Raw genomic sequence first — 27,565 nt, forward strand, 5'->3', positions numbered from 1 at the left:
TATGCCAATTCTTCACAATCTCTTTCAATGGATAGAAACAGAGGGAATACTTCATGACTCCTCCTTGCATTACTCTAATCTCAAAAACAGACAATGACATTACAAAAAAGAAAATGGCAGACTAACAGCTCTTATGTATATAGATGCAACTATGTTCAACAAAATAGTAGCAAATCAAATCCAACAATGTATAAAAAGAAGTATACACAACAGTCAAGTGGAGTTTACCACAGGTATGCAAAGTTAGTTTTCAAAAAATAATTAACACAATTCACCATAATAACAGGCTAAAGAAAATCACATAATCATATAAACAGATTCAGAAAAGCATTTGACAAAATCTACCACCCATTCATGATACAGCACTGGTAAACTAGGAATAGAAGGGAACTTCATCAACTTGATAAGTAACATCTACAAAAACCTACAGCAAACATATTTAATGGTGAGAAACTAGCTTTCCCACTAGATCAGGAACAAGGTAAGACTGTTTCTTCTCATGACTCCTTTTCAACATCATACTGAAAATCCAAGTTAATGAATAACACAAGAAAAGGAAATTGGCAAGGAAGAAATAAAACTATCTTTGTTTGCAGATGACATGTTACCTTATAGAGAAAATCTGAATCAACAAAAACTCCTTGAACTAATAGGTGATTATAGCAAGGTTGCAGGATACAAGGTTAATATACAAAAGGAAATCCCTTTCCTATATGCCAGCAATGAATAAGTGTAATTTGAAAATTAAGATAATACAATTTATATTCACATCCCCAAAAATAAAATAGGTATAAATATAACAAAATATGTACAAAATCTATGAGGAAAAATTATAAAACTTTGATGAACAATGTAAAAGAACTAAATAAATGGAAAGATATTCCATGTTCATGGATAAGAAGATTTAATATGGTCAAGATGTCAGTTCTTTCCAAATTGATCTTACATCAATGCAATCTCAATCAAAGCCCAGGAAGTTATTTTGTAGATAGTGACAACTGACTCTAAAGTTCATACAGAGAGGCAAAAGACCCAGAATACCAACACAAAATTGAAAAAGAAAGTTGGAGGACTAACACTATCCAGTTTAAAGACTTATTATAAAGCTATGGTAATCAAGACAGTGTGATATTGGTGAAAGAATGGACAACTAGACCAATGAGAAAGAACAGAGATTCCAGAAATAGACCCACATGAATATAGTCAATTAATTTTGACAATGAAGCAAATACAATGGAGTAAAGAAAGTCTCTCCAACAAATGGTGGTGGAACTGGACATCCACATACAAAACAAATCTAGATACAGATGTTATATCTTTCACAAAAATTAGCTCAAAATTGGTTATAGACTAAAAATTAAAAAGTAAAGCCATAAAACTCCTAACACAGGAGAAAACCTAAATGACTTTGGGTATGGTGATGACTTTTTAGATACAACAAAGGTACAATCATTGAAGCAAAAATTGATAACCTTGACTTCATTAAATTAAAAATGTCTGCTCTATGAAAGGCAATGCCAAGAGAATGGCAAGCCACATACTGGAAGAAATCATTTGCTAAAGATATATCTAATATGGACTGTTATCCAAAATGTAAAAATATCACTCAAAACTCATTAATAAGAAAAAAATCCAATATAAAAATGGGCCAAAGAACTTAACACATATCTCACCAAAGACATACATATGGCAAATCAGTATATGAAAATGTTCCCCACCACATATCACCATGGAAATACAAATTAAAACAATGAGATATTACTGCACACCTATTAGAATGGTCAAAATCTGGAACACTGACAACACAAAATGCTAGTGAGGATGTGGAGCAAAAGGAAATCTCCCACATGGCTAGTGGGAATGCAAAATGGTATAGCTATTTTGGAAGACAGTTTGGCTGTTTCTTACAAAATTAAAAATACTGTTACCATATGATCCAGGAATTGTGCATCTTGATATTGCCCAAAGTAGTTGAAAAGTCATGTCTACAGAAATATTATTGATAATTGCCAAAACTTGGAAGTAATCAAGATGACTTTCAGTAAGTGAATGGATAAGTAATCTATGATACATCCAGGTAATGAATGGCTAAGAGTCTGGCACCTATGTTCTGGGAGCTTTCCGAAGAAAGAAGAAATTCTCAGAGAAGTCACTGTGAAGCTAAAGAGTCTCTATTTTGTCCTCTCCAAAAAGAAAATTTTTACACCTTCCAGGATAGAAGAGGGAAAGTTGTTCAGAGCATGTATCTGTGCTGATTCCTTTTTATGACTGTACAATATTTCACTGTATATATTTACACATTTTGTTTATCCATTCATCCATTGGTGGACATTTCAATTGTTTCCACTTTTTGACTATGGTAAATACTGCTGCCATGAACATGTGTGTACATGTATTTGAGTACTTGTTTTCAACTCTTTGGGGTATATACCTATGAGTGGAATAGCTCGTTCATATGGTGATTCTATGTTTAATTGTTTGAGGAACTACCAAACTATTTTCCACAGCAGCTGTATCATCTTACATTCCCACTAACAGGGTATGAGGGCTCCAATTTCTCAACATCCTTGTCAACACTTGTTATTTTCTGTTTTTAATTATAGCCTTTCTTTCAAAACTTGTGGTTTTGATTTGCATTTCTCTAATGATTAATGACATTGAACACATTTTCATGTACTTCTTGGCCATTTGTTTGGAGAAATGTCTAAACTCTACACCCATTTTTTCATTGTGTTGCTTGTCTTTTGTTCTTGGATTATGAGTTCTTTATATATTCCAGACACTAGACTTTTATCAGAGAGGATTTGAAAATATTTTCTCCCATTATGTAGGTTGTCCTTTGACTGTTTTGATAATGTTCTTTAATGCAGAAATGTTTTAATTTTGATGAAGCCCAATTTAACTATTTTTTGCTTTTGTTCTTTATGCTTTTAATATCATATCTAAGAATCCATTGTCAAAGGAAAGAACAAAAATATTTACTCCAGTGTTTTCATCTCAGGATTTTATTTTAGCTCTTATATTTACATTATTGATTAATCCACTTTAATTTTTGTGTATGTTATGAGGTATGAGTCCCAATTTTATTCTTTTGCATGTAGCTATCCAGTTGTCCCAGGACCATTTGTTGAAAAGAGTATTTTTTCTCCATTTAATGGCCTTGGCACCTTTATCAAAAATCATTTGACTATATATGTAAGTGTTTATTTCAGGGCTTTCTTTTCTGTTCTTTTGGTCTCTATATATCTGTGTTTATGCTGGTACTACCCTATTTTGATCACTATAACTTTATAGCAAGTTGTCACATCAGGTAGTGTGAGCATCTAACCTGTTATTTTTTGAGATTGTTTTGGCTATTTGGGGGTCCCTTGATATTCCACATACACGTTGGGATGATTTTTTTCTATTTCTGCAAAAAATTCTTTGGCGGTTTTGATAGGCATTGTGTTGAATCTGTAGATTGTTTTAAGTAGTATTCACAACAATATTAAGTCTTTTGATTCATAAACACAAGATGTCTTTCCACTTACTTAGATCTTTTTTTTTTCTTTCAGGATTGTTTTATAGTTACCTATGTACAAATCTCTCACCTCCTTGGTTAAATTCATCCCTAGGTATTTTATTATTTTTGATTCTATCATAAATGCAATTATATCCTTAAGTTCTTTTTTGGATTGGTAGTGTACAGAAATACAACTGAATTTTGTGTTGATTTTGTATTCTGCAACTTTTTCTGAATTCATTTATTAGCTTCATAGCTTCCCTTAGCTTTATGAGCATGTTTACTACAATTAATCTAAAGTCTTTGCCAAGAAATCCAACATGTGTACTTCCTCAGGGAGAGTTTTTGTTAATATCTTCTTTGAATGGGCCATACATTCTTTGTATCTTTTGTAACCTTTTTTGAAACTAAACATTTTGAATATAATAAAGTGGTAACTCTGGAAATCAAATTCTCCTTGCTCTTCAGTGTTTGTTCTATAGTTTGCTGTGAATGGCAGTTGTTTGCTTAGTGATTTTTTTTCTAAACTATGCTTAGAAAGTCTGTATTCTTTGTCATGTATCATCACAGAAGTCTTTGTTTCTTAGCTTTTGGTCAGCTAGTGTCCTGACAGAGATTTCCTTTAACACCTGGATTCTATTGCTCCTCAGAGGAGAGAGGGGGAGGGATGGAGGGATTGAAATACAGAGGGAGAGAGAAGAAAAAGAAAGGAACAAAGAAAAGAAAAGGGAAAAAAATAACAACCTTTCCCAGTCTTTGAAAATTGGATCTGTGTTGGGATACTTCAGTGCTTAGCCAGGCTATTTACAACTACACCCTAGCCTTCACTTCCTGCTACTGAGCCTAGAGATCAGCAGAACTGAAAGTTTAGGATATTTTCAGATCTTTTCTGAGCACACATCCTGCCCTAGGCATGCTCATGACTTTCTAAATTCTCTTGTATGCACACACCTTTTTCAATACTTAATTTCCTAAAGAAACTCTCTCCCTAGTGTTTTCTCCCAGGCTTTCAATGTGTTTGACTCAGTTATATTTTCTTGCCTCAAGTAGAGGTGAGTTGTTAATATGCTTTACAATACTTTTGAAGAGTACATTATGCACAGTTGCTTTACCACCTGAGAGAGTTCTGAATTAGCCAAAATAAAACAAGTAGCCCCAAGACTCGTCAAAACAGACAAACCAAATTCCTGGAGAATTACATCTGCTCTGTTCCCTCTGGTGCCAGAGACCAGGGTCTCCCACTGGGAAGGCAGGCTGCTGTCTTTAAGACCACCACCACACTGGGGAAGGAAGCAGGCAAGAGCAAGTAAAGATGCCACAAAGTTTTCCTACTAATTATAAGTTGCCCTTTTTTTTGTTTTAGCACTTGCTCATTTTATGGGATTTTTGTTTTTTCTTTTTAATTTTATTATTTTTCATTGAAATATAGTTTATATAACTATTATATTGGCTTCAATATAGTAGTGATCCAACAGTTATATACATTATAAAATGTTCACGATGATAAACGGAGCTACCATCTGCCAGCATATAAAGACATTACAGTATTGTTGACCATATTCCTTATGCTGTACTTTCATCCCTATGACTAATTTATTTTATAATTAGAATTTTGTATCTCTTTATCCCCTTATTTTACCCATCCCCACCCCTATGACAACCATCAGTCTGTTATAGTGTTTATGAGTCTATTTCTGTTTTGTTTGTTTGTTCACTCATTTGTTTTGTTTTTTAGATTCCACATATAAGTGAAATCATATGGTATTTATATTTCTCTGTCGAACTTATTTCACTCAGCATAATACCCTCTGGGTTCACCCATGTTGTCTTACATGGCAAGATTTCATTCTTTATTTTCTATTTTTGGAAGTTTGTCTATTGTTTGCCCACTTTATGGAAGTTTACCTATTTTAATCTTTTTAAAGACCTAAATTACAGTTTTGCTGAGTAATAAAAGCCATTAAGATTTTAACCCTTCTTTTAATTACCCCTTTGGCCACACCTCAGAAGATTTTTGGCTAGGCAGTGCTCTCAGGGTTGTTAATTTATAAACATTGAAAGACAGTAAGTGTTAAAAGCACAGGTTCTAAAACTAGACTGTCTGGCAGTATTATTGTCTGTCATACTCCCTGTGTAGATCTGAGGTAAGTTAGCTAACTTCTCTTTTTCTGTTTCTACCTCTGTAAAATGGAGAATAGTAGTAGGATTGCTGTGAGAATTAAACTAGTTAATATATATGAAAGGCCTAAAATAGTGTCCTGCACATTTTAAATTTTATTAGTTGTGGTTGAAATTCTTTGTGATGCAGTAAACAATTTCTATAAATGTTTCATAAACATTTCAAGAGTACAAAGTTTCATGATATAGTTTGTATACAAATCAAGATTGATAATCATGTCATTCAGATTTTCTATATCTGTATTTATTACTTGATAATTTATTTGTCAACTTCTAAAAGTTGCAGATCACAATAATCCCAGCCACAGTTGTGATTTGGCCAAATTATTTCTATCTTTACTTTGTATATTTCAACATTTATTTGTTAATCAACAGACTCAAAGAATATATATTCAAATATAGTATTTTATCAATGAGAATAAAATACAAATACCTTTGTCTTCCTTTATGATTTTGTCACATTGAACATCTTTATTCTTCGGTGCTCCATTAATAGTTTGCATCATCCTTTCAACATATAAGTCATTGCCTAACCTATTTCTACAAAGGTTCTCATAATTCTTGTTTCTTTGACTATAAAAAATGAGGTATACTCATTAATATAAATTATTACCATACATATCATCTCTTCATATTATGCTTTTTCCTAAAATTATCCTCTTTAATGTGGATAACATCAAAGAGTAAGAGTTCAAAAATTCCATAGGAAAAGAATGCATTATACTTTCACCAAAGGACTCTTTTATATACTTCCCAACCTTCCTACTGCTTTCACTGCCCATCAACAATATGCTAGCACAATCTCCTCACTGGTTTTATGAACTTTGATATAGACACTTAAAGTTATAAGCTTCCCTCAAAGTACTACTTTAGTGTCATTCTATAAGTATGTATTTTTTCACGATTGTTTACTTCTGATTATTTTTTGAATTTCCACAATGATTTCTTTTTTGATTCATGAGAAATTTAGAAAAATGTACTTTTTTAATTTCCAAATGTGCATGTGAATATGCCTATGTTTTAGTTGAGATTTATGTTATTAATTTTTTAACTTCATTACACTTGTGGTAAGAGAATTTGGTTTGTATGATACTATGTTTTTGAAATTTTCGAAACCTTGTTTCAAGTCCTTGTAAGTAGATGATTTTTATACATGTTCCAAATTGTGTTCCACTCTTGAAAAGAGTGTGTGTTCTCTGATCGCTAAGTTCCAAGTTCTATATATGATCACTAAATTAAATTTTTGGTTCAAATTTTCTGTACCTATGCTAATTTTTTTATCTGGTTGACCTATTGACAATTAAGAGAGGTTACATTTAAATCTCCTGCTTTAATAAATAGGATACTTATCAAGGTTCCAATTTTATTTTGAGGTTATTGTATTAGGAGTATTCAAGTTTAGAATTAGTGTATCTTCCTATGATTATGAAGTAGTCATATTTTATCCCTAATAATCCTGTTAGTTTGTTTCTCTGTAGATGATGGGTTCTTTCTATCCTTTTTTTTTTTTTTGTCTGTTTTTAATATCTTCTTTAGTACTTGGTATTCTGGAGTATCAGTACAATGCACTGAGTCCATTCCTTTTTTGTGGATTTTTTTATTCCTACTTCTGTGGAATGGTGTCTTCCAAAGTTCGGGGACATCCTTATCCACTCTCTTTGAATAGAACATCTCCATTCTTTCTATTTTGCCTTTCTTGAACTGGTTAGATGTATATTAGACCTTTAGTCTTTCATGCTTTACATCTCATTTTTCTCTCCAAACTTTATTTTTTATATAACTTATCCAGAGCTGTGTGCCAATTTATTAAATCTATATTCAGCTATGTCTTGTTTAAATTTAATGTTTACTTTTTAATTTGAACAATTAAATCAATGTTTAATTTCAACAATTATATAAACATATTTTAAAGTTCTTTTCAGATGTTTTTCCAAATATGAGTCATCATTTTGATAGTTTCTTAATATGAACCATGTTTTAACTCCTTCATTTAAGCATTTCACATATATTTTATAGTCTATATCTAATAATATCTTAATCTATAGTCCTCATGGTCTGTCTAGATCTAGGGTTTGTTATTTCTTTTAATTCTCATTCATAATGGCTTGTTTCTTTACTGGTTTGGTGTATTACTACCAAACTCAATTTGAGGGAATCTTAAGAGCTTAAATAGAATATGCTTTCCTCCAGAGATTATTTGTGTTTGCTTCTGTTAGTAGCTAGGAGACCCTACGGACCTGGAACTACTTAATCATCAAGATCCTTCTAAGGGTCTTAGCTTTACAAGAACTTCTCTTTCAGCAGTCTCAACTTGTAGGGGATTCAAGATTTATTGGTGGACTCTAGATTCATGTGCTAAAATTAACATTTGCTCCCAGAATCTCTCCCTCTCTGCTTTCAGATCACTTACCTATCCCTTTGTTATTTTTTCCTTTCTTTTTCTAGTCTAGGAGCTTTCCCTTATATCTTATGAGCTTTCAGGATATAACTGAACTGTATTCTATAGTCCAAACAATTCTACAATATTTTATATTTGGGTAAGACTAATACCCTAAAAATTGTTATAGTGATAGATTTTTTTAGTAGTGTGAATTCTATTCAAATTATATTTGAAGCTAACCTGTATAACTATATTAATAATCTATTTACAGTAGCTATACTAAGCTATACTGAGCTATACTGCTCAGACAGACCAGACTTCAGAGCAAGTAAATATCAGAGATCAGGAGGGGCATTACATAACGATAAAGGGGTCAACTCTCTAAAGAGACATAACAATTCTTAAGGTATATGTGCCTAACAACAGAGCTTTAAAATACATGAGGCAAAAACTAATGATCTATTTACAGTCTTTAATAGAGAGAAACAAAAATCTGCTATAATAACATTTATTTCCCTGATGTTTTGAATACAAAAATGTCAGTCCTATCTTTTTAAAATGAAAATAAATTATATATGCAGAAAAGAAAAAAATAATTAAAACTTATATTGACTTGAAAGCTTTCTTTCTTTGTTTTATTATTTGATTTAATAGTTCATCTGCTTATGGCAAAGCTATGGGTTCTTTCTCCACAGAAAAAGTACATACAACATAAACACTTTACATGTAATCTCACAGGGCACATATATAACTTTAAAATTTCAGAGTATATACACCAGTGGAGTTTATCCAGAAATCCCTAAGGACCAAAAGAAGGATAAGAACCTCTGATTTAGGATTTAAATTCCAGAAGCAATATAGAAAATTTAGCCATACATACCTTACTTTCTCAGCTTCTTCAGACTCTACAGAAACCATGACTGTTGGTAGGTTAAAAAAAGTCAGTGTTTCTGTCTCTGTGAGTATTATCTCTATAATCTTTCCCAGGTCTTCTTTTGTTACAATTTTTCCAGGGGTTGTCCTCATAGATTTTAAATCTAAAATACATAACTTATTAAAAATCATTTACTACTTGTTATTTTTAGCTTATTTTACCAAAACATCAGGATAAGTCACACATTGCAGATGACTTTATATGGTCAAGGAACAGGCCATATTGTGAGGATGTAGTCTATTCAATCCCTCTGAAGCGAAACTGGATTTTATAGCCCATAAACAGCCTCCATTGCTGATATATCAGCCTACTCCAGTACCATATTTATAATCATAACTCCAAGGGTATCCTATTAAATCTATCCCATACTATTCACAGGGAGACCTGGGTGAGTGACTATTCATACTGCCCAAAAAGATATGGGCAAAAGTATTTCCAGGACATAGTATGCAACCTCTCATTGAGTCCTGTAGTTAATTTCTAGTCTATATCTACAACAACCTTTCATTCTTTGTTTGGCCTTTTTTTTCAGTTGATCTGATAAATTAATCTAATCAGTTAATCTTTCAATTTAGATTACAGCCCACCTCTAATCATCTTCCCAAAGAGCTTGTCTCCAGTGGAAATTCTAGTTAAATATAGGGATAAAATAGGTTCAATATTCATGCAAATAATATATTGCAAAGGGTTAGCCTCAAGCCTTTAGATGAGTCAGAGGTTTAAGGTCCTTAAAAAATTTCGCTGAGGACAGAATTTCAGGGCTGGGGTAATTTGGATGTGGTTGTATGGGTAATAAAGAACCATGATGAGGTATATAGGTTAGAGTTGATTGTTTTCAGTTAAAAACAAGAATATGGAACAGGGATCCATGAGGCTTTGGGATGGGCAAAGCTTGAATAGCTTTAGGAAAATAAGACTTAAGAATATACATTTTTCAGAAACTAAGGTTCAGTCTCCTCTTAAAAAGGACCAGGGCCTGAAAAAAATGCCTATCTTATAAACTAAAAAGAAAATACAAGTTACTAATTCCATAAACCAATCATCAATATTTGGAATGGCTAAATAAATTATAGAATATCCACCTACAAATACAAATAGTAATTAAGCATAATAATAAAAACTTAGGAAAATATGTTTGTGATAAAATATTAAGTGACAAAATGGTTTAAATAGAACCTACAGTATGGTTATAACAATGTAAAATACTTATATACATGGACAATGTCAGAAAATTTAAACTGCTAATCTTTTACAGTATTTGGATGATTATTCTTTAAAAAATATTCTTTACCCACATTTTTACTATTTGTGCAATAAATTTAAAATAAAAGGGAAGATATGATTTATATATAAAAATCTTGGTAGGCTAGATATAGGATCAGTGAAAAAGTAAATGAATTATCTACATGGACAGTTTGAAGTACATCTAGTCCAAATTATTCAGTTTATTCATGAAGAAAATGAGAAACAGAGATGTTAAGTGAGAAGTTGAAAGCCACACAGGAGTATTGGCAGTTTTGAGACTAGAAATGTAGGCTCTTGATTCTCTAAAACTTTCTTTTAGGTCACCAGATCTTCATTTATGATTAAGTATTTTATATATACATACACACACATATACACACACACTCCAAAGTAGCATTGTGGCACAGATAAGCTAATTATAAAAACAAATGATCTTACATTTGATGTATTATATATATTGAACCTAGTATGGTAACATCTCAGCTACATATTATGGTAGAGAAAAGTAATAGTCCAGTCAATCTTGTACTTAATGGCAGAAGAACTTCCACTTATAGGCAAAGCCCTAGGATGGCAAATAGGATTTTTGCCTTCATCACTGTATCAACCACTGCCTGAATGTTGTTTGAATTTGATATATATTGAGAAACTGCCTCAAACTCTACTGTTTACCTATGGAATCTATTTCATGGGTCAGATCCACTAACTCTAAACTGGCCTTAAGCTAGATCTTGACTACACATCTCTCTCTACCTGAAAAAGCATCACAAACATCAATCTGCCTTACCTGCTCCTATTTACTGCAAGTGACAGATAGAAAAAAAATCTACACTCCTCATGGTTCTCCCAGGACAGAGTTTCAGTATGACAATCTCTGCTCCTCTCCACACCTTTACTCATGATGCCCCTTGGGAGGGCTGGGGTAGGCTTGAGGTGGGGTGGTCTAGATCCTTTAGTGAATGGGTGAATAGGTCTGTCAAATTTGGGAATTTAAGAGCATGCCTTTATCCCTAATGTGGTATTTTGGCTCCAATCTATTATATCTACCCATATTAATTGAAAAATGAATTTAGAACTGTGTTGGGGGAAAAGGGATGCCATTATTTGGCTATCTTTGAAGACTCCAGTAGCCAGCAATCTATGAAGGCTTCTTTGGCCTGTACTTAAACTACAATTAGTATGATACAATTACAACTGAGTCACAGAAGCATTTTATTTTCACCCCTCCTTACAAATGGATTATATACAAATCAAGAGACTAAAAATTCATGTAAAGGTAACTATTACTTATTCATTTGTTTACTGAGACCATTCAGACACAATCAGTATATAAGATGCTTTTTGGCCCCTATCTTACAATAAAAATTAGTTTTTCAGTTTTTCTAACCGTAAAAACCTTCTTTTGGTTAAACAGTAATGTGATGGTTCTCAAACTTCACCATACAACAGAAACACACAGGGAGCTTGTTAAAGTAAAGATTGCTGGGAGCCACCCCCATTTTTTTTAACATTTAATAAACTTTTTATTTTAGAGTAGTTTTACATATATAGGAAATCTGCAAGAATATTACAAAGAGTTCCTGAATACCTTTTACCCAGTTTTTCTTACTGTTAAAATTCTTATGGTACATTTATGATGACTAATAAGTCAATATTGATATTTCATTGTTTTCAAAAGTCCACATTTTATCCCAATTTTCTTAGTTTTTAACTAATGTCTTTTTCTGCTCTACAATCTCATTCAAGATATATTACACTTAGTCATGGTGCCTCCTTAGGCTTCCCTAGACTGCAGCAGTTTTTCAGACTTCCCTTGTTTTTGAAGATCTTAAGTTTTGAGGAGTACTGATCAGGTATTTTGTATAAATGCAAACTTCAATTTGGGTTTGCATGATGTTAGAAAGGTGCTAATGGATTTCTGGGAGGAAGACTACAGAGGCAAAATATTGTTCTTATATCATATCAAGGGTACATGCTATCATATGACTTAACCACTGATGATGTTAACCTTGACCTGAAGTACTGTGTGTCAAGTTTCTCAGGTCTGAAGATACTCTTCTCCTCCCTCTTCTCCTCCCTCTCTATACCCAGCACTCTTTTGAAAGTAGTCAATATGCAAAACCCACACTTAAATGGTATAGGGAGCTAATCTCCACCTTCTTGAGAAAGGGATATAGACATAAATTATTTGGAATTCTTTTGTACTGGGGATTGGTCTATTATTCCTATTACTTATTTATTCAATCATTATTTGTATCAATATGGACTCATGGATATTTACTGTACACTTTGCATTGTAATCCAGTATCAACAATTTATTTTGTTGTTGAAATTATTCTACCTTTGACGATTGGGAGTTTTTTCTGTTGGTTGCTGAATCCCTTTCACATACACCCTCATTTTTTATTGCAGTTTTGTGGGAGGTTTTAGCATCTGTTTAGCACTTGATTTGTTTTATATATTCTTTGCTCCAGTCCTACATCAGTCATTTCTCCAAAGATCCCTTGTTCCCTTTACTGGAGAATGGTATTAGAAACCAAAATCTGGACTCTGGGTATGCTTGTTGCTACTGGGATGTTGTTGTTTCTAGGCCTTCTCAGCAGAGAGCTAGGAAGTATTTGTGTCTATACTAATCCTTGTATACATATATATCTATATCAACATACACATATTAATCTGTACCAATATTAAGTAAACATGAGCTCATATTAATGTTTCTGATTTTCACCCACTGCCACATTGAAATTATAACCCCCCCAACTGAACAATGAGAAACTTGGTTCCTACTACCTGCCTTCTATTTATTTACATGTTTAATCTTGGCATACACACACAATGGTTATGAATTATTAGCCCATACTCCCATAGAAAAAGACTTTATTATCTAGAGTACAGGGTTCAGGTGCAGTTCCATGTTTTTAATCTTATAGCATCCACTCAGTTTCAACATTATATAGGTCTACACTTCCCTTCACCCCAACTTTCAATGAAATTATGTCATACATTTGCAAGGCAGTTGGAGTCTTATGTGATAGTCTATATTCCATTGAAGGGTCCTCTGATTTCTTAATTGTGCTTGTTTAAAAAAATTAAATGTACATATATTAAAGTTCACTTTTTGTGTTGTAAAATTCTGTGTATGTTGATAAATGCATAATGTCATATATCCACCACTACAGTATCCTACAGAATAGTTTCACTATCCTAATAAATCTATTGTGCCTCAGCTATTCAACCCCCTAAGCTCTCCAAGTCCCTGACAACAGAACAATTTTGTTTTTGTATTTTTGCATTTTCTAGAATATAAAAATGGAATCATGTAATGCTACATACTAGCCTTTTCAGACTTTTTGACTTAACAGTAGTATTTAACATTCACCCATATTTTTGTGTAGACTTATAGCTCATTTCTTTATATTGCTGAATAATATTCCATTGTATGGGTATACCATTGTTCATTTATCATTTCACCTGCTGAAGGACATCTTGGTTGCTTCCAATTTTTTGTGAATATGATTAAGTTGCTAGAAACATTTGAGTGCAGATTTTTGTGTGGATGTAAGTTTTCAAATCAGTTGAATAAATACTTAGGACCAGAGCTGTTGGATTGTATGTTAATAATATATTTAGCTTTATAAGAAATTGCTATACTATGTTTCAAAGTTACTGTTATCATCAGCAATAACTAAGAGTTTCTATTGTTCTATATCCTTATCAGCAATTGGTATTGTTAGGTTTTTGGGCTTCAGCCATTTTAATGGGTATGCATGATATTGTCTTAATCTGTGTTTTCCTAATAACAAATAAAGCTAAGCATGTTTACATATGCTCAACTGCCATATGTATATCTTGTTTGGTAAAGTCTTTGTTCTAATCTTTTGCTTGCTTTTTAATTGAGGTGCTTAATTGTTGAATTTTAAGAGTTTTTCATATATTGTGATACTAGTCCCTTATCATATATGTGATTTGCAAATATCTCTCAGCCTATGACTTATCTTTTCATTCACTTAACACTACCTTTAACAGAGCAATTAAAAAAATTTTAAAAACTCCAATCTATCCATTTTTCCTTGCATGGATTATGCTTTTGGTGTCATATGTAACATCTCATCACCAAACCCAAGATCACACTGATATTTTTTCTGATATTTACTTCCACAAATTTTATACTGTTGTCCTTGTTTTTGTGTCCCCTCTTGGCTTTGGGACTCTTCTTTGAAGCTCTGCTCCTTAGAGAAAGCCTGTGTCTTGCAGGTCTTTCAGCTGTGATCCAGTACTATTATCCTGCAGGCTTATTGGTATAGTGATAGGGATTGGGAGAAGGGAAATATTCTATAATCCAACTAAATCTCAGTCTTTCAGTGGACCTGTGTTTTAGAGTTATGGTGTGCACAAATATTTCTGTTCCTACTCCAATGGTATTACTTTCTTACTTTTTGTCACCTTTTCCCTTCCCTGGGTGCAGCATTCTCAATCTAATTCCTTAAAACCCTTTTCTCTGTTCTTTATTTCCCCCTTAGGTGAGAAAGAAAGACTGGTGCTAGGGTAGAATTACCTTTCCCCAAATGGGATATAGTTTCTAAATTATTCTCTGGCAAATTTTCTTTTCTGCTGGAGGATAGGCTTTTGTTAGGGCAAAGAGTCTGGGAGGGTTTAATGGTCTACTCCTTTCCTTCCCTAGTCAAAACCACTAATATCTTTCTTATTGTCACTGAGAAAATTTGGTGGATTCTTAGAATGAACCCCTCATGAAGGTCCATGACTGTGTCCCGAAGGAATTTCTTTCTCTCATATGAGTAAGCACTCATCCTCCAGAAATTCATTCACATAATCACTGATGTGTTTGTTCCCATTCTATGGTAAGCAAATCTTGAGAGCTGTATTTCTCCAGACTACCTGTCTCTCCAGATTTTTAGAGCTTGACCTGTCCATTCAGTTCTCTACTTGGTCCAAGAAAAGTTGTTAGTTTTCAGTTTGCCCAACTTTTTCTTGTTATAAAACAGGAATATTGATATCCATGCTCTATATGTTGAAATGAAACTGAATATCCACCCCCAGAGTAGGTCTGGGTTTGGGGCCCAAAATTTGTATTTCCAACAAATTCTTAGGTAATGCTGATACTACTACTGGTTTGGAAACCAAACTTTTGAGAACTTCTATAAAGAAGAGGTTCTCAATGTCTACTGCATATTTCTTATCACAGGGAAAGCTTTAAAAAATATTGATACTCAAGCTTCATCCCACAGTATTTAAATCAGCATTCTGGACATAAGACCTGGACATCAGTGTTTTTAATACTAATTTAGAAAAGTGTTACACATTAGAATCACATAGGAAATTTAAAAATATATTTATATCCAGAAGTTTGTTAGAGCAGGCTTGCACCAACTTGTAGGAACCAATCATTACACTTTCAGTGATTCTGTGAGCCAATTGTTAAATACAGTAATTTTTCAAAATTATTTTATATAAACTTACAATTAAATAAATCACATTAAAAACAAAGTAAGTATTCAAGATTCATCACTTTCTAACTATGTTATTAAATTTTACTATTATCTAAACTCTAGCAGTTATTTAAATTTATTGTATCTGTGAGAATACTGAATAATAATGTGCCACTTAAGCATCTCTTCTCAACTTTCCATTCAAAACTTTCATGTTAGTAGCTTGAAATCTGCTGTATGGAAAATATTTGCACCTGGAAATTGGCAAGTGCTATAAATCAGGGCTTTCCTAACTGCAGAGCAGGAAGTTTAACATTTATCAGCACACCTCTACCTATGCCTACCCCCAGCTTCCAGACATTTCAGCTCAATTGGTGTGGGATAAGATTCAGGTATCAGAATTTTTAAGATGTATATCAGATGACCTTAGCATGCATTCAAAACTAAGAAACACTGCTCTCATGTAAAAGACTTGCAAGGTGGGTAGAATTGTTTAGATGTGATTCACTTGACACTATCTTAGTTTGTTCATTTATTGAGAATTAGTAGTCCATTGGATTAGTGTATTATATCTTATTTATCCATTTTGCTTTAATGGATATTGAGTTGTTTCTAGTTTTGGGCCATCATGAACAGTTTCAAAATACCTCTACGTAAAAATACCCTGGTGTACATGAGAAAACACTTCTTTAGGGAAAATACAGATGTGGAATTTATGGGTCAACTTGATTAAATGAAACTGTTTTCCAAATTGGCTGTAAAAATGTTCACGATCATCAGTATTGTGTGACAGTCATTGTACTATGTAGCAGCAATAGAATTGTTTAGGTGTAATTCACTTCAGAGACTGAATTTGTGGTTAGAATTTGTCAGTAACTGGCCAAGATATATAATATAAAGATACATTACTCTTCAAGGATCTGGAGGTGAAGCTGTGTTACTTTTGCTAGCTTGTTTTTGATACAGAGAATTAGAGGAAGACCTTGAGGCAAATCATTACATAATGATTTTGGTCTTTATTTTGAGAAAATGCAAATTTTTAAGCAGCAGACAATATGATTAGATTGTGTTTTTTAAAAGATCATTTTGGGTACTGTTTGGAAAAATAAATTAGAGGGTGGAAAGAATATATGTAGACAGAGCTGGGGAGGTTATAATAATCTAATCTTTGTCAGCCTCTGAGACAATGAGCTTCTCTCCAGCAACAGTCAATCTCTTGCTGACTGACTGCTTTCTTTTCCCTCCCTTCTCTTGCCTCTTTCACTAATAGAGGCTGGGAAATCAAGTATTTAGCTTTCCTGGCCTCTTTCAAAGCTAAGGGTGACAATATGACACAGTTTTGGCCAACGAGAAAAAAGCAGAAATATACAGGAAAGAAGAAGGCTTATGGGAAAGCTTTTACATTCCTAATAAATGAGGGAGATATGACTGGTGTTACTGCCTGCCTACTTCTTTCTGCCTTTCGTGTGGACATAATACTCAGAGGTGGGGCAGATATTTTGAGACTATGAGGCAAGAAACAAGAAGAAAAAGCTTAATTAAGGAAAGAGAATGGCAGGCCTGCCAATGCAGAGTATGATATAATTAAGCCATAAAATCAAATCTAAAAGCTATCTGCCTTTTAACTTCTTTTAATGTGAGAAAAATAAGTACTTGTTTAAGCTAATGATAATTGGGTATTCTGTTACTTGTCAGAGCCATTCCTGTTATATATCTTAACACCAAAAAGAAGAGTCCATCAAACACTTTTCTAACCTTATCAACATTTCCAGTAACCCCAAGTATGTACCCATTTTTTCCAGGACTTTTCCATTAATCATTATTTCCTCACTTTGTTAATCTTTACTTACATAGTCCTTTGCTTTACCTCATGTTTTATTCTCTGCCTGTAACGGGCCTCTCCCATTTGTTCTCCTGACAAATTACTATTCATCTTTAAAGACTCAATTCAAAAGTCAATAATATTCCCTGCAAATATTCTTTTTTTTTCTTTTGCACCACAAAGGAGTTATCTTTCTAAATGCTCCCATCACATTCTGATATGTCTTATTATAGCACTGACACAATGTATAAAAATTATTTTTTTCCTGAGTTAGAAGCTGAGCTCTTTTAAAAGAGGGTCTGAGCTAATTCCTGAGGCTGGTGGTATAAGAGAGTCACCTTGGGAACTTTAAATATACTCTGGTAATTCTCACTCATGAAGATACTCCACAGGCCAGCATTTGGGAATCATTGCCGTAGTTCTTTTATCTAAACTAACTGACAAAAGATAAGCATATTTGCTACAGAAATAATACACATTTTATTTAAATAAATGATTACGTTTTCATTACCTGTAAAACTCGTCAACTTTTCCCGTTTATAGGATGGTTCCTCTAGGTCTTCTGCAAATGATTCAGTAGTTGATACACTTGACTTGGAAACTGTACTGCTTCCTAAAATTGACCTTTAATAATGAAAAGCAATATTTTTCATTTATTTAGATGTACTTATGGGCAATTAAATATATAAACAAAAGCATTAGCAGACTGAGAAATCAAACATACTATAATCAAATAAGAATAATGATGAAAAATTAGTTCTTTAAACATTGCATTGGTTTTTAAGTAAAATTCATTTTAAAAATATTTTAGAAATAAGACATGCCAAGTGTATGTCTACAGCCTTTCAACAGATCCCAATATGTTGAGGATAAAAACCCAAAATATAGCCTACCTACCCTATCTCTCCATTTTTACACTCTTCACTGTCCCACCATCTACTTTTTTTTAAGTTCTTCAATCTTGTGGAGCTCTCTAACTTTAGGGTCTCAGCTTAAAACACTCTTCCTTTCATTTTTCACCAGGCTTCTTCTCATTCAAATCTCATCTTAAATGTGATTTATTCAATTTTATAAAGGTCCTCTCAAAACTTAAAGAAAATCTATGTACTGGATGTGAAATCAATACATTGAGAAATCCAAAAATAACTTCTTTAAACATATGAGTTTAACATTACTCCATGATAGTATATACTTTTTTTACCCCTTTTCCTATTTATAGACCCAGCTGCCCTCCAAAAGGGTGGATACAGTTTACTGGAATATTGTTTGTTTTGCAGAGCATTCCCATGATTATTGTGTGCTAATTTAGAGGCATATTCTAGAGCAACATATTTTCTCCTAAAATCTCGTGCTTAGTTAATATCTGGAACTTTTAATTTGTCAGACTGAAAATTAGACACTAACATATTTCCCCATAATCTTTAGATTGTTTTAGGTGTACTGTTTTATTATTACAAAGACTTTGAACTTCTTGACTGTAAGTATTAATAAAATTTCAATGATATAATAAGTATCTAAATAATAAATGCATAACATTTCATTTTCAAAAAAAAATTATACAAGAGAGAAATCAAACACTAAAAGAACAGAAATTTGAACGGGAGAATGGTGGGGCAGGGTGGGGGGGGAAGGATAACAACTTCTCCCATAATTTCAGCATAAAACAAACTAAAGAGAACTGAAGAAACTGAAGAAATGTCTATGGGTTTGTGATGATAACCCCTATCTTTTGGTTCTTCAGGAAATCTTGGGTAAAAATCTATACACTTTTATGCAATTTAATCAGTAGTTTAAAACCTATACATGCTTAAGTTACTCTACAAGAAGATATGTCAAAGAAATAATCAATCTTCCCATGTTTTCTTCCATCTGCTACTTCTATAGCTTTTCTTCTTCCTTCCTAATTACAACCCTTTGGTAGAATTCGTGCCTCATATCAAAAATTACCGCGTATCATAATTCTTCCAAGTGGTAAAGATACCTCAAGACAAATGCTGGGCATAGAAGCCACAGGGCATAAATCTGCAAAGAAGTAAAAAGCTAACCTTTTCAAACAATATTGCTTCTCTCTCACTTACCAACTTTACATTTCTCTGTATTGCCCTGGAAGATGACTGGTTAGCCAGAGACAGGTAAGATTCCTCAAGGGAGGAACAACCTAAGACAGGCACAGTCGCAGGGGGGCCATCAGGTGAGAAATTGGGGATCAACAGAGGTGAGGCTTAGAAGCTCACCCCCATTTTGAGAGAAATCTTCTGCATCCGTGGATGTTTTGTTGCCCTTGTCTAGCTTGGATTAATACTTAATCTATAGGCACAGACCTGATCATCTATCTTAGCCCTCTTACAGCACTAAATTATGTTTTCTACCTTTATCTTGCATCTACCTACCACTTCAGCATTTTATTAAAATAATAATAATAATAAGGGTGAAATGTGGGATTCACATATAAATCAAGTATAAAAATCAAATGAATAATCATATCTGACTTGACTGTTTATAGTTCATGATGCGTGAACAAAACCGAAAGTTTCTGTGATATGACTGCCCTTGCACTGTTCAACACATAAGAACTTATTTACTATGTAAGAACTTGTTCACCATGTAAGAACTTCTTCATTATGCTTCAGAAGATTGGAGACTGTTGAAAATTAGGCTTGGGGTTGATTAATGATTGTGCATTGAGTCCCCTATACAGAATTTTATTGTTGTCAACAACCAATTGATCAATAAATATGAGAGACGCCTTCTCAAAAAAAAAAAAAATCTATACACTTTTTCACAAGTGTTTTGGCATGAGTGTAGGAAAACTCTTAAGACATACAAAGTTCTGCATTTAATTAAAACATTAGTGGAACATAGAGATAGTGCACTGAGATGGTAGAGTGGAATTGGGAGACAAGCAACATCTGAATTACATATATGCCACTTCAATGAAAAGACAATGTATATGATATAAAAAGGAACAAAGAATAATATACTCTACCTTGTAAACTGGCTTAACATACTAGGATTTATTGTATGCTGATAAAGGCTGTAGGAAGATACATATTCTGGTGAAAATAATCCTTCTTGTGATGTCAATAGTTTATTTGGCTTTGTTGTACCAATTTGTGGATCTGGATGGTAAAGAGGTCGGGGAGTAACATCAACTCCATATGCATCAACCACCTGTGGAAAATGGTTATTTAAAATGAAATAAGTAAAAAAGATGTAGTTCCTGAATAAGAGGTCCTAGAAAATAGAGATAAAAGGGGTGGAAAAAAATAAGGATAATGTTTCTCGGACAGTAGAAACATGAAAAATTTAATAAAAGATTTTATGCTTAAAAAGATTCTTAATTAGGCATTCTTTTTAAAAAAGTAACTTATGGGGGAGGCAGAGCCAAGATGGTGGCTTGAGTAGAGCAGCAGAAATCTCCTCCCAAAACCACATATATCTATGGGAATATGACAAAGACAACTCTTCCTAAAATACAGACCAGAGGACACAGGACAACATCCAGACCACATCCACACCTGCAAGAACCCAGCGCCTCACAAAGGGGGTAAAATACAAGCCCTGGTCCGGCGGGACCCGAGCGCCCCACCGCTCAGCTCCCGGTGGGAGGAGAGGAGTCAGCAGGGAGGGAGAAGGAGCCCAGGACTGCTGAACACCCAGCCCCAGCCGTCCAGCAGAGAGCAGACACAGTGCATGCGTGCGGTCCTGGATACTAGGGAAACAGGGAAGCAGGACCGGTGAGCGGGTATCTGAGGCCAACGCGGGAGAACAAAGAAATGGGAGAGGCCATTTTTTTTTGGCGAGTGCTTTTTGGAAGTCTTAAAGGGACAGGGAACCCAATACTAGAGAAACAGGGCAGCAAGACCAGTGAGTGGGAGCCTGAGACCGGTGCCTGAGGACAAAGAAAATCGTGCATTTTTCTTTTCTTCTTTTTTAATTATTTATTAAATTTTATTTTTGTTTGTTTTGTTGCTGTTGTTGTTTTGGTTTGGAGACTGCTTTTTGGAAGTCTTAAAGGGGCAGGACAGGACACTTAGTCCAGAGGCAGGGAATCTGGGGATCTCTGGGCACACTAAACCCCTGGGCAACAGGGAGCACGGAGGCCCCTTATGGAGATAAATAGCCTCCTGGCCGCTCCCCATCCAACAGAGCTCCACCATTTTGGAGCTGCAGCCAGAGCCAGGCCACACCCACTACAACAGCAGAGATAAACTCCATAGCAACCCGGCAGGAAGCAGAAGCCCTGTCTGTGCACAGCAGCCCAGCACAAGCCACTAGAGGTCGCTATTCTCCCAGGAGAGGAAGGCCACAAACCAACAAGAAGGAAAGCTCTTTCAGCCGTCACTCGTACCAGGTCTGCAAACTATTTCTATCACCATGAAAAGGCAAAACTACAGGCAGACAAAGATCACAGTCAACACCTGAGAAGAAGACAGACCTAACCAGTCTTCCTGAAAAAGAATTCAAAATAAAAATCATGAACATGCTGATGGAGATGCAGAGAAAAATGCAAGAGCAATGGGATGAAGTCCAGAGGGAGATCACAGATGTCAGGAAGGAGATCACAGAAGTGAAACAAACCCTGGAATGATTTATAAGCAGAATGGATAAGATGCAAGAGGCCATTGAAGGAACAGAAACAGAGAACAGGAACATATAGAAGCTGACATAGAGAGAGATAAAAGGATCTCCAGGAACGAAACAATACTAAGAGAACTATGTGACCAATCCAAAAGGAACAATATCCGTATTATAGGGGTACAAGAAGAAGGGAGAGGAAAAGGGATAGAAAGTGTCTTTAAAGAAATAATTGCTGAAAACTTCCCGAAACTGGGGGAGGAAATAATCGAACAGACCACGGAATTACACAGAACCCCCAACAGAAAGGATGCAAGGAGGACAACACCAAGACACATAATAATTAAAATGGCAAGGATCAAGGACAAGGAAAGAGTTTTAAAGGCAGCTAGAGAGAAAACGGTCACCTATAAAGGAAAACCCATCAGGCTATCATCAGACTTCTCGACAGAAACCTTACAGGCCAGAAGAGAATGGCATGATATATTTAATACAATGAAACAGAAGGGCCTTGAACCAAGGATACTGTATCCAGCACGACTATCATTTCAATATGATGGTGGGATTAAACAATTCCCAGACAAGCAAAAGCTGAGGGAATTTGCTTCCCACAAACCACCTCTACAGGGCATCTTACAGGGACTGATCTAGATGGGAGCACTCCTAAAAAGAGCACAGAACAAAACACCCAACATATGAAGAATGGAGGAGGAGGAATAAGGAGGGAGTGGAGAAAAGAATCTCCAGACAGTGTATATAACAGTTCAATAAGAAAGCTAAGTTAGGCAGTAAGCTACTAAAGGGGATAACCTTGAACCTTTGGTAACCACGAATTTAAAGCCTGCAATGGCAATAAATACATACGCTAAATGTAAATGGACTTAATGCACCAATCAAAAGACACAGAGTAATAGAATTGATAAAAAAGCAAGACCCATCTATATGCTGCTTACAAGAAACTCACCGCAAACCCAAAGACATGCACAGACTAAAAGTCAAAGGATGGAAAAACATATTTCAGGCAAACAACAGCGAGAAGAAAGCAGCAGTTGCAGTACTAATATCAGACAAAATAGACTTCAACACACAGAAAGTAACAAGAGATAAAGAAGGACACTACATAAAGATAAAGGGCTCAGTCCAACAAGAGGATATAACCATTCTAAATATATATGCACCCAACACAGGAGCACCAGCATATGTGAAACAAATACTAACAGAACTAAAGAGGGAAATAGACTGCAATGCATTCATTTTAGGAGACTTCAACACACCATTCACCCCAAAGCATAGATCCACCAGGCAGAAAATAAGTAAGGACACAGAGGTATTGAACAACACACTAGAATAGATGGACATAATAGACATCTATAGAACTCTACATCCAAAAGCAACAGGATATACATTCTTCTCAAGTGCACATGGAACATTCTCCAGAATAGACCACATACTAGCACACAAAAAGAGCCTCAGTAAATTCCAAAATATTGAAATTCTACCAACCAATTTCTCAGACCACAAAGGTATAAAACTAGAAATAAATTCTACGAAGAAAACAAAACGGCTCACAAACACATGGAGGCTTAACAACATGCTTCTAAATAATCAATGGATCAATGAACAAATCAAAATAGAGATCAAGGAATATACAGAAACAAATGACAACAACAACACAAAGCCCCAACTTCTGTGGGACATAGCGAAAGCAGTCTTAAGAGGAAAGTATATAGCAATCCAGGCACACTTGAAGAAGGAAGAACAATCCCAAATGAATAGTCTAACATCACAATTATTGAAACTGGAAAAAGAACAAATGAGGCCTAAAGTCAGCAGAAGGAGGGACATAATAAAGATCGGAGAAGAAATAAACAAAATTTAGAAGAATAAAACAATAGCAAAAATCAATGAAACCAAGAGCTGGTTCTTTGAGAAAATAAACAAAATAGATAAGCCTCTAGCCAAACTTATTCAGAGAAAAAGAGAATCAACACATATCAACAGAATCAGAAATGAGAATGGAAAAATGATGACAGACTCCACAGAAATACAAAGAATTGTTAAAGACTACTATGAAAACCTATATGCCAACAAGCTGGAAAACCTAGAAGAAATGGACAACTTCCTAGAAAAATACAACCTCCCCAGACTGACCAAGAAAGAAACACAGAAGTTAAACAAACCAATTATGAGCAAAGAAATTGAAACGGTAATCAAAAAACTACCCAAGAACAAAACCCCCTGGCCAGACGGATTTACCTCGGAATTTTATCAGACACACAGAGAAGACATAATACCCATTCTCCTTAAAGTTTTCCAAAAAATAGAAGAGGAGGGAATACTGCCAAACTCATTCTATGAAGCCAACATCACCCTAACACCAAAACCAGGCAAAGACCCCACCAAAAAAGAAAATTAGAGACCAATACCCCTGATGAACGTAGATGCAAAAATACTCAATAAAATATTAGCAAACAGAATTCAACAGCATATCAAAAGGATCATACACCATGACCAAGTGGGATTCATCCCAGGGATGCAAGGGTGGTACAACATTCGAAAATCCATCAACATCATCCACCACATCAACAAAAGAAAGACAAAAACCACATGATCATCTCCATAGATGCTGAAAAAGCATTTGACAAAATTCAACATCCATTCATGCTAAAAACTCTCAACAAAATGGGAATAGAGGGCAAGTACCTCAACATAATAAAGGACATATATGATAAACCCACAGCCAACATTATACTGAACAGCAAGAAGCTGAAAGCATTTCCTCTGAGATCAGGAACCATACAGGGATGCCCACTCTCCCCACTGTTATTTAACATAGTACTGGAGGTCCTAGCCATGGCAATCAGACAAAACAAAGAAATACAAGGAATCCAGATTGGTAAAGAAGTTAAACTGTCACTATTTGCAGATGATATGATACTGTACATAAAAAATCCTAAAGACTCCACTCCAAAACTACTAGAACTGATATCGGAATACAGCAAAGTTGCAGGATACAAAATTAACACACAGAAATCTGTAGCTTTCCTATACACTAACAATGAACCAATAGAAAGAGAAATCAGGAAAACAATTCCATTCACAATTTCATCACAAAGAATAAAACACCTAGGAATAAACCTAACCAAAGAAGTGAAAGACCTATACCCTGAAAACTACAAGTCACTCTTAAGAGAAATTAAAGGGGACACTAACAAATGGAAACTCATCTCATGCTCATGGCTAGGAAGAATTAATAACGTCAAAATGGTCATCTTGCCCAAAGCAATATACAGATTTGATGCAATCCCTATCAAATTACCAGCAACATTCTTCAATGAACTGGAACAAATAGTTCAAAAATTCATATGGAAACACCAAAGACCCCGAATAGCCAAAGCAATCCTGAAAAAGAATAAAGTAGGGGGGTTCTCACTTCCCAACTTCAAGCTCTACTACAAAGCCACAGTAATCAAGACAATTTGGTACTGGCACAAGAACAGAACCACAGACCATTGGAATAGATTAGAGACTCCAGAAATTAACCCAAACATATATGGTCAATTAATATTTGATAAGGGAGCTATGGACATACAATGGCAAAATGACAGTTTCTTCAACAGATGGTGCTGGTAAAACTGGACAGCTACATGTAGGAGAATGAAACTGGACCATTGTCTAACCCCATATACAAAGGTAAACTCAAAATGGATCAAAGACCTGAATGTAAGTCATGAATCCATTAAACTCTTGGAAAAAAACATAGGCAAAAACCTCTTAGACATAAACATGAGTGACCTCTTCTTGAACATATCTCCCCGGGCAAGGAAAACAACAGCAAAAATGAGCAAGTGGGACTACATTAAGCTAAAAAGCTTCTGTACAGCAAAAGACACCATCAATAGAACAAAAAGGAACCCTACAGTATGGGAGAATATATTTGAAAATGACAAATCCGATAAAGGCTTGACGTCAAGAATATATAAAGAGCTCACATGCCTCAACAAACAAAAAACAAATAACCCAATTAAAAAATGGGCAGAGGAACTGAACAGACAGTTCTCTAAAAAAGAAATACAGGTGGCCAACAGACACATGAAAAGATGCTCTACATCGCTAATTAGCAGAGAAATGCAAATTAAAACTACAATGAGATATCACCTCACACCAGTAAGGATGGCTGCCATCCAAGATAAACAACAACAAATGTTGGCGAGGCTTTGGAGAAAGGAGAACCCTCCTACACTGCTGGTGGGAATATAAATTAGTTCAACCATTGTGAAAAGCAGTATGTAGGTTCATCAAAATGCTCAAAACAGACCTACTATTTGACCCAGGAATTCCACTCCTAGGAATTTACCCTAAGAATGCAGCAATCAAGTTTGAGAAAGACAGATGCACCCCTATGTTTATCGCAGCACTTTTTACAATAGCCAAGAATTGGAAGCAACCTAAATGTCCATAGGTAGATGAATGGATAAAGAGGATGTGGTACATATACACAATGGAATACTACTCAGCCATAAGAAGAGGGAAAATCCTACCATTTGCAGCAACATGGATGGAGCTGGAGGGTATTATTCTCAGTAAAATAAGCCTAGTGGAGAAAGAGAAATACCAAATGATTTCACTCATCTGTGGAGTATAAAAACAAAGGAAAAACTGAAGGAACAAAACAGCAGCGGAATTACAGAACCCAAAAATGGACTAACAGGTACCAAAGGGAAAGGGTCTGGGGAGGATGGGTGTGTAGGGAGGGATAAGGGGAGGGAAGAAGAAAGGGGGTATTAAGATTAGCATGCATGGGGGGGGGAGAATGGGGAGGGCTGTACAACACAGGAAAGACAAGTAGTGATTCTACAACATTTTGCTATACTGACGGACAGTGTCTGTAAAGTGGTTTACAGGGGGGACCTGGTATAGGGGAGAGCCTAGTAAACACAATATTCTTCATGTAAGTGTAGATTAAAGGTAACAAAAAAAAAAAAGAAGAAAGTAAGAGAAGGGGGATTACTCCCTGATAGGATAAAACTAACTGTAAATCAATGATTCATGTATGCTTTAAATATCCTTAACTTTGATCAATGAAAGGGTGTCAGATGATCAGCTATGGAGGTACACTTTTCTGATAATATTCCTTTCTCTTAAAAAAAACAAACACTTCCTTTGTGGTGACCTCCAATCAGTTCTACACAATGGTATAAAGGGCATATCAAAGTGTGGGCAAATGGTCTGTTTGTGTTTATACAGAGGATCAAAGCCTAATTTGGCTACCCAGAAAATGAAGTAAGATATGATATGAAGAAGAACTTCCAACATCAGCACTCTCTGGAAGAGTCATACCAGAAGATGATCATCAAAAAAACCTCAACAAAGATCCAGGCAATGCTGCAGTTGTACCTGCATCCATCCCACCGGTTCCTGGACTTGCCATTGGAATGAAGAAGGAGATATCTAAGCTGGCCTGTGCTTTCAGTAAAAC

At 34.8% G+C, this 27,565-nt stretch overlaps 1 protein-coding gene across 7 annotated transcripts in view; it reads right to left on the reverse strand.

The window, feature by feature from the left end:
* DNAI4 (dynein axonemal intermediate chain 4) overlaps positions 1-27,565 on the reverse strand; it is a 106,180-nt gene that overhangs the window by 59,870 nt on the left and 18,745 nt on the right. For 4 of the 7 annotated variants that reach the window (XM_037024268.2, XM_037024267.2, XM_037024266.2 and 1 more), the window contains 4 exons: positions 20,495-20,679; positions 18,020-18,132; positions 8,941-9,097; positions 6,114-6,253 (listed from right to left, as the gene is read on the reverse strand). In XM_037024268.2, the coding sequence (XP_036880163.2) occupies positions 6,114-6,253; positions 8,941-9,097; positions 18,020-18,132; positions 20,495-20,679 (595 nt within the window). Of the gene's footprint in view, positions 1-6,113; positions 6,254-8,940; positions 9,098-18,019; positions 18,133-20,494; positions 20,680-26,627; positions 26,681-27,565 lie in introns of all 7 variants that reach the window. The other 3 variants (XM_037024271.2, XM_037024269.2, XM_073234106.1) reach the window with 2 other exon arrangements.

Source organism: Manis javanica, chromosome 4 (assembly GCF_040802235.1).
Source record: "Manis javanica isolate MJ-LG chromosome 4, MJ_LKY, whole genome shotgun sequence".
Lineage (NCBI taxonomy): Eukaryota > Metazoa > Chordata > Mammalia > Pholidota > Manidae > Manis > Manis javanica.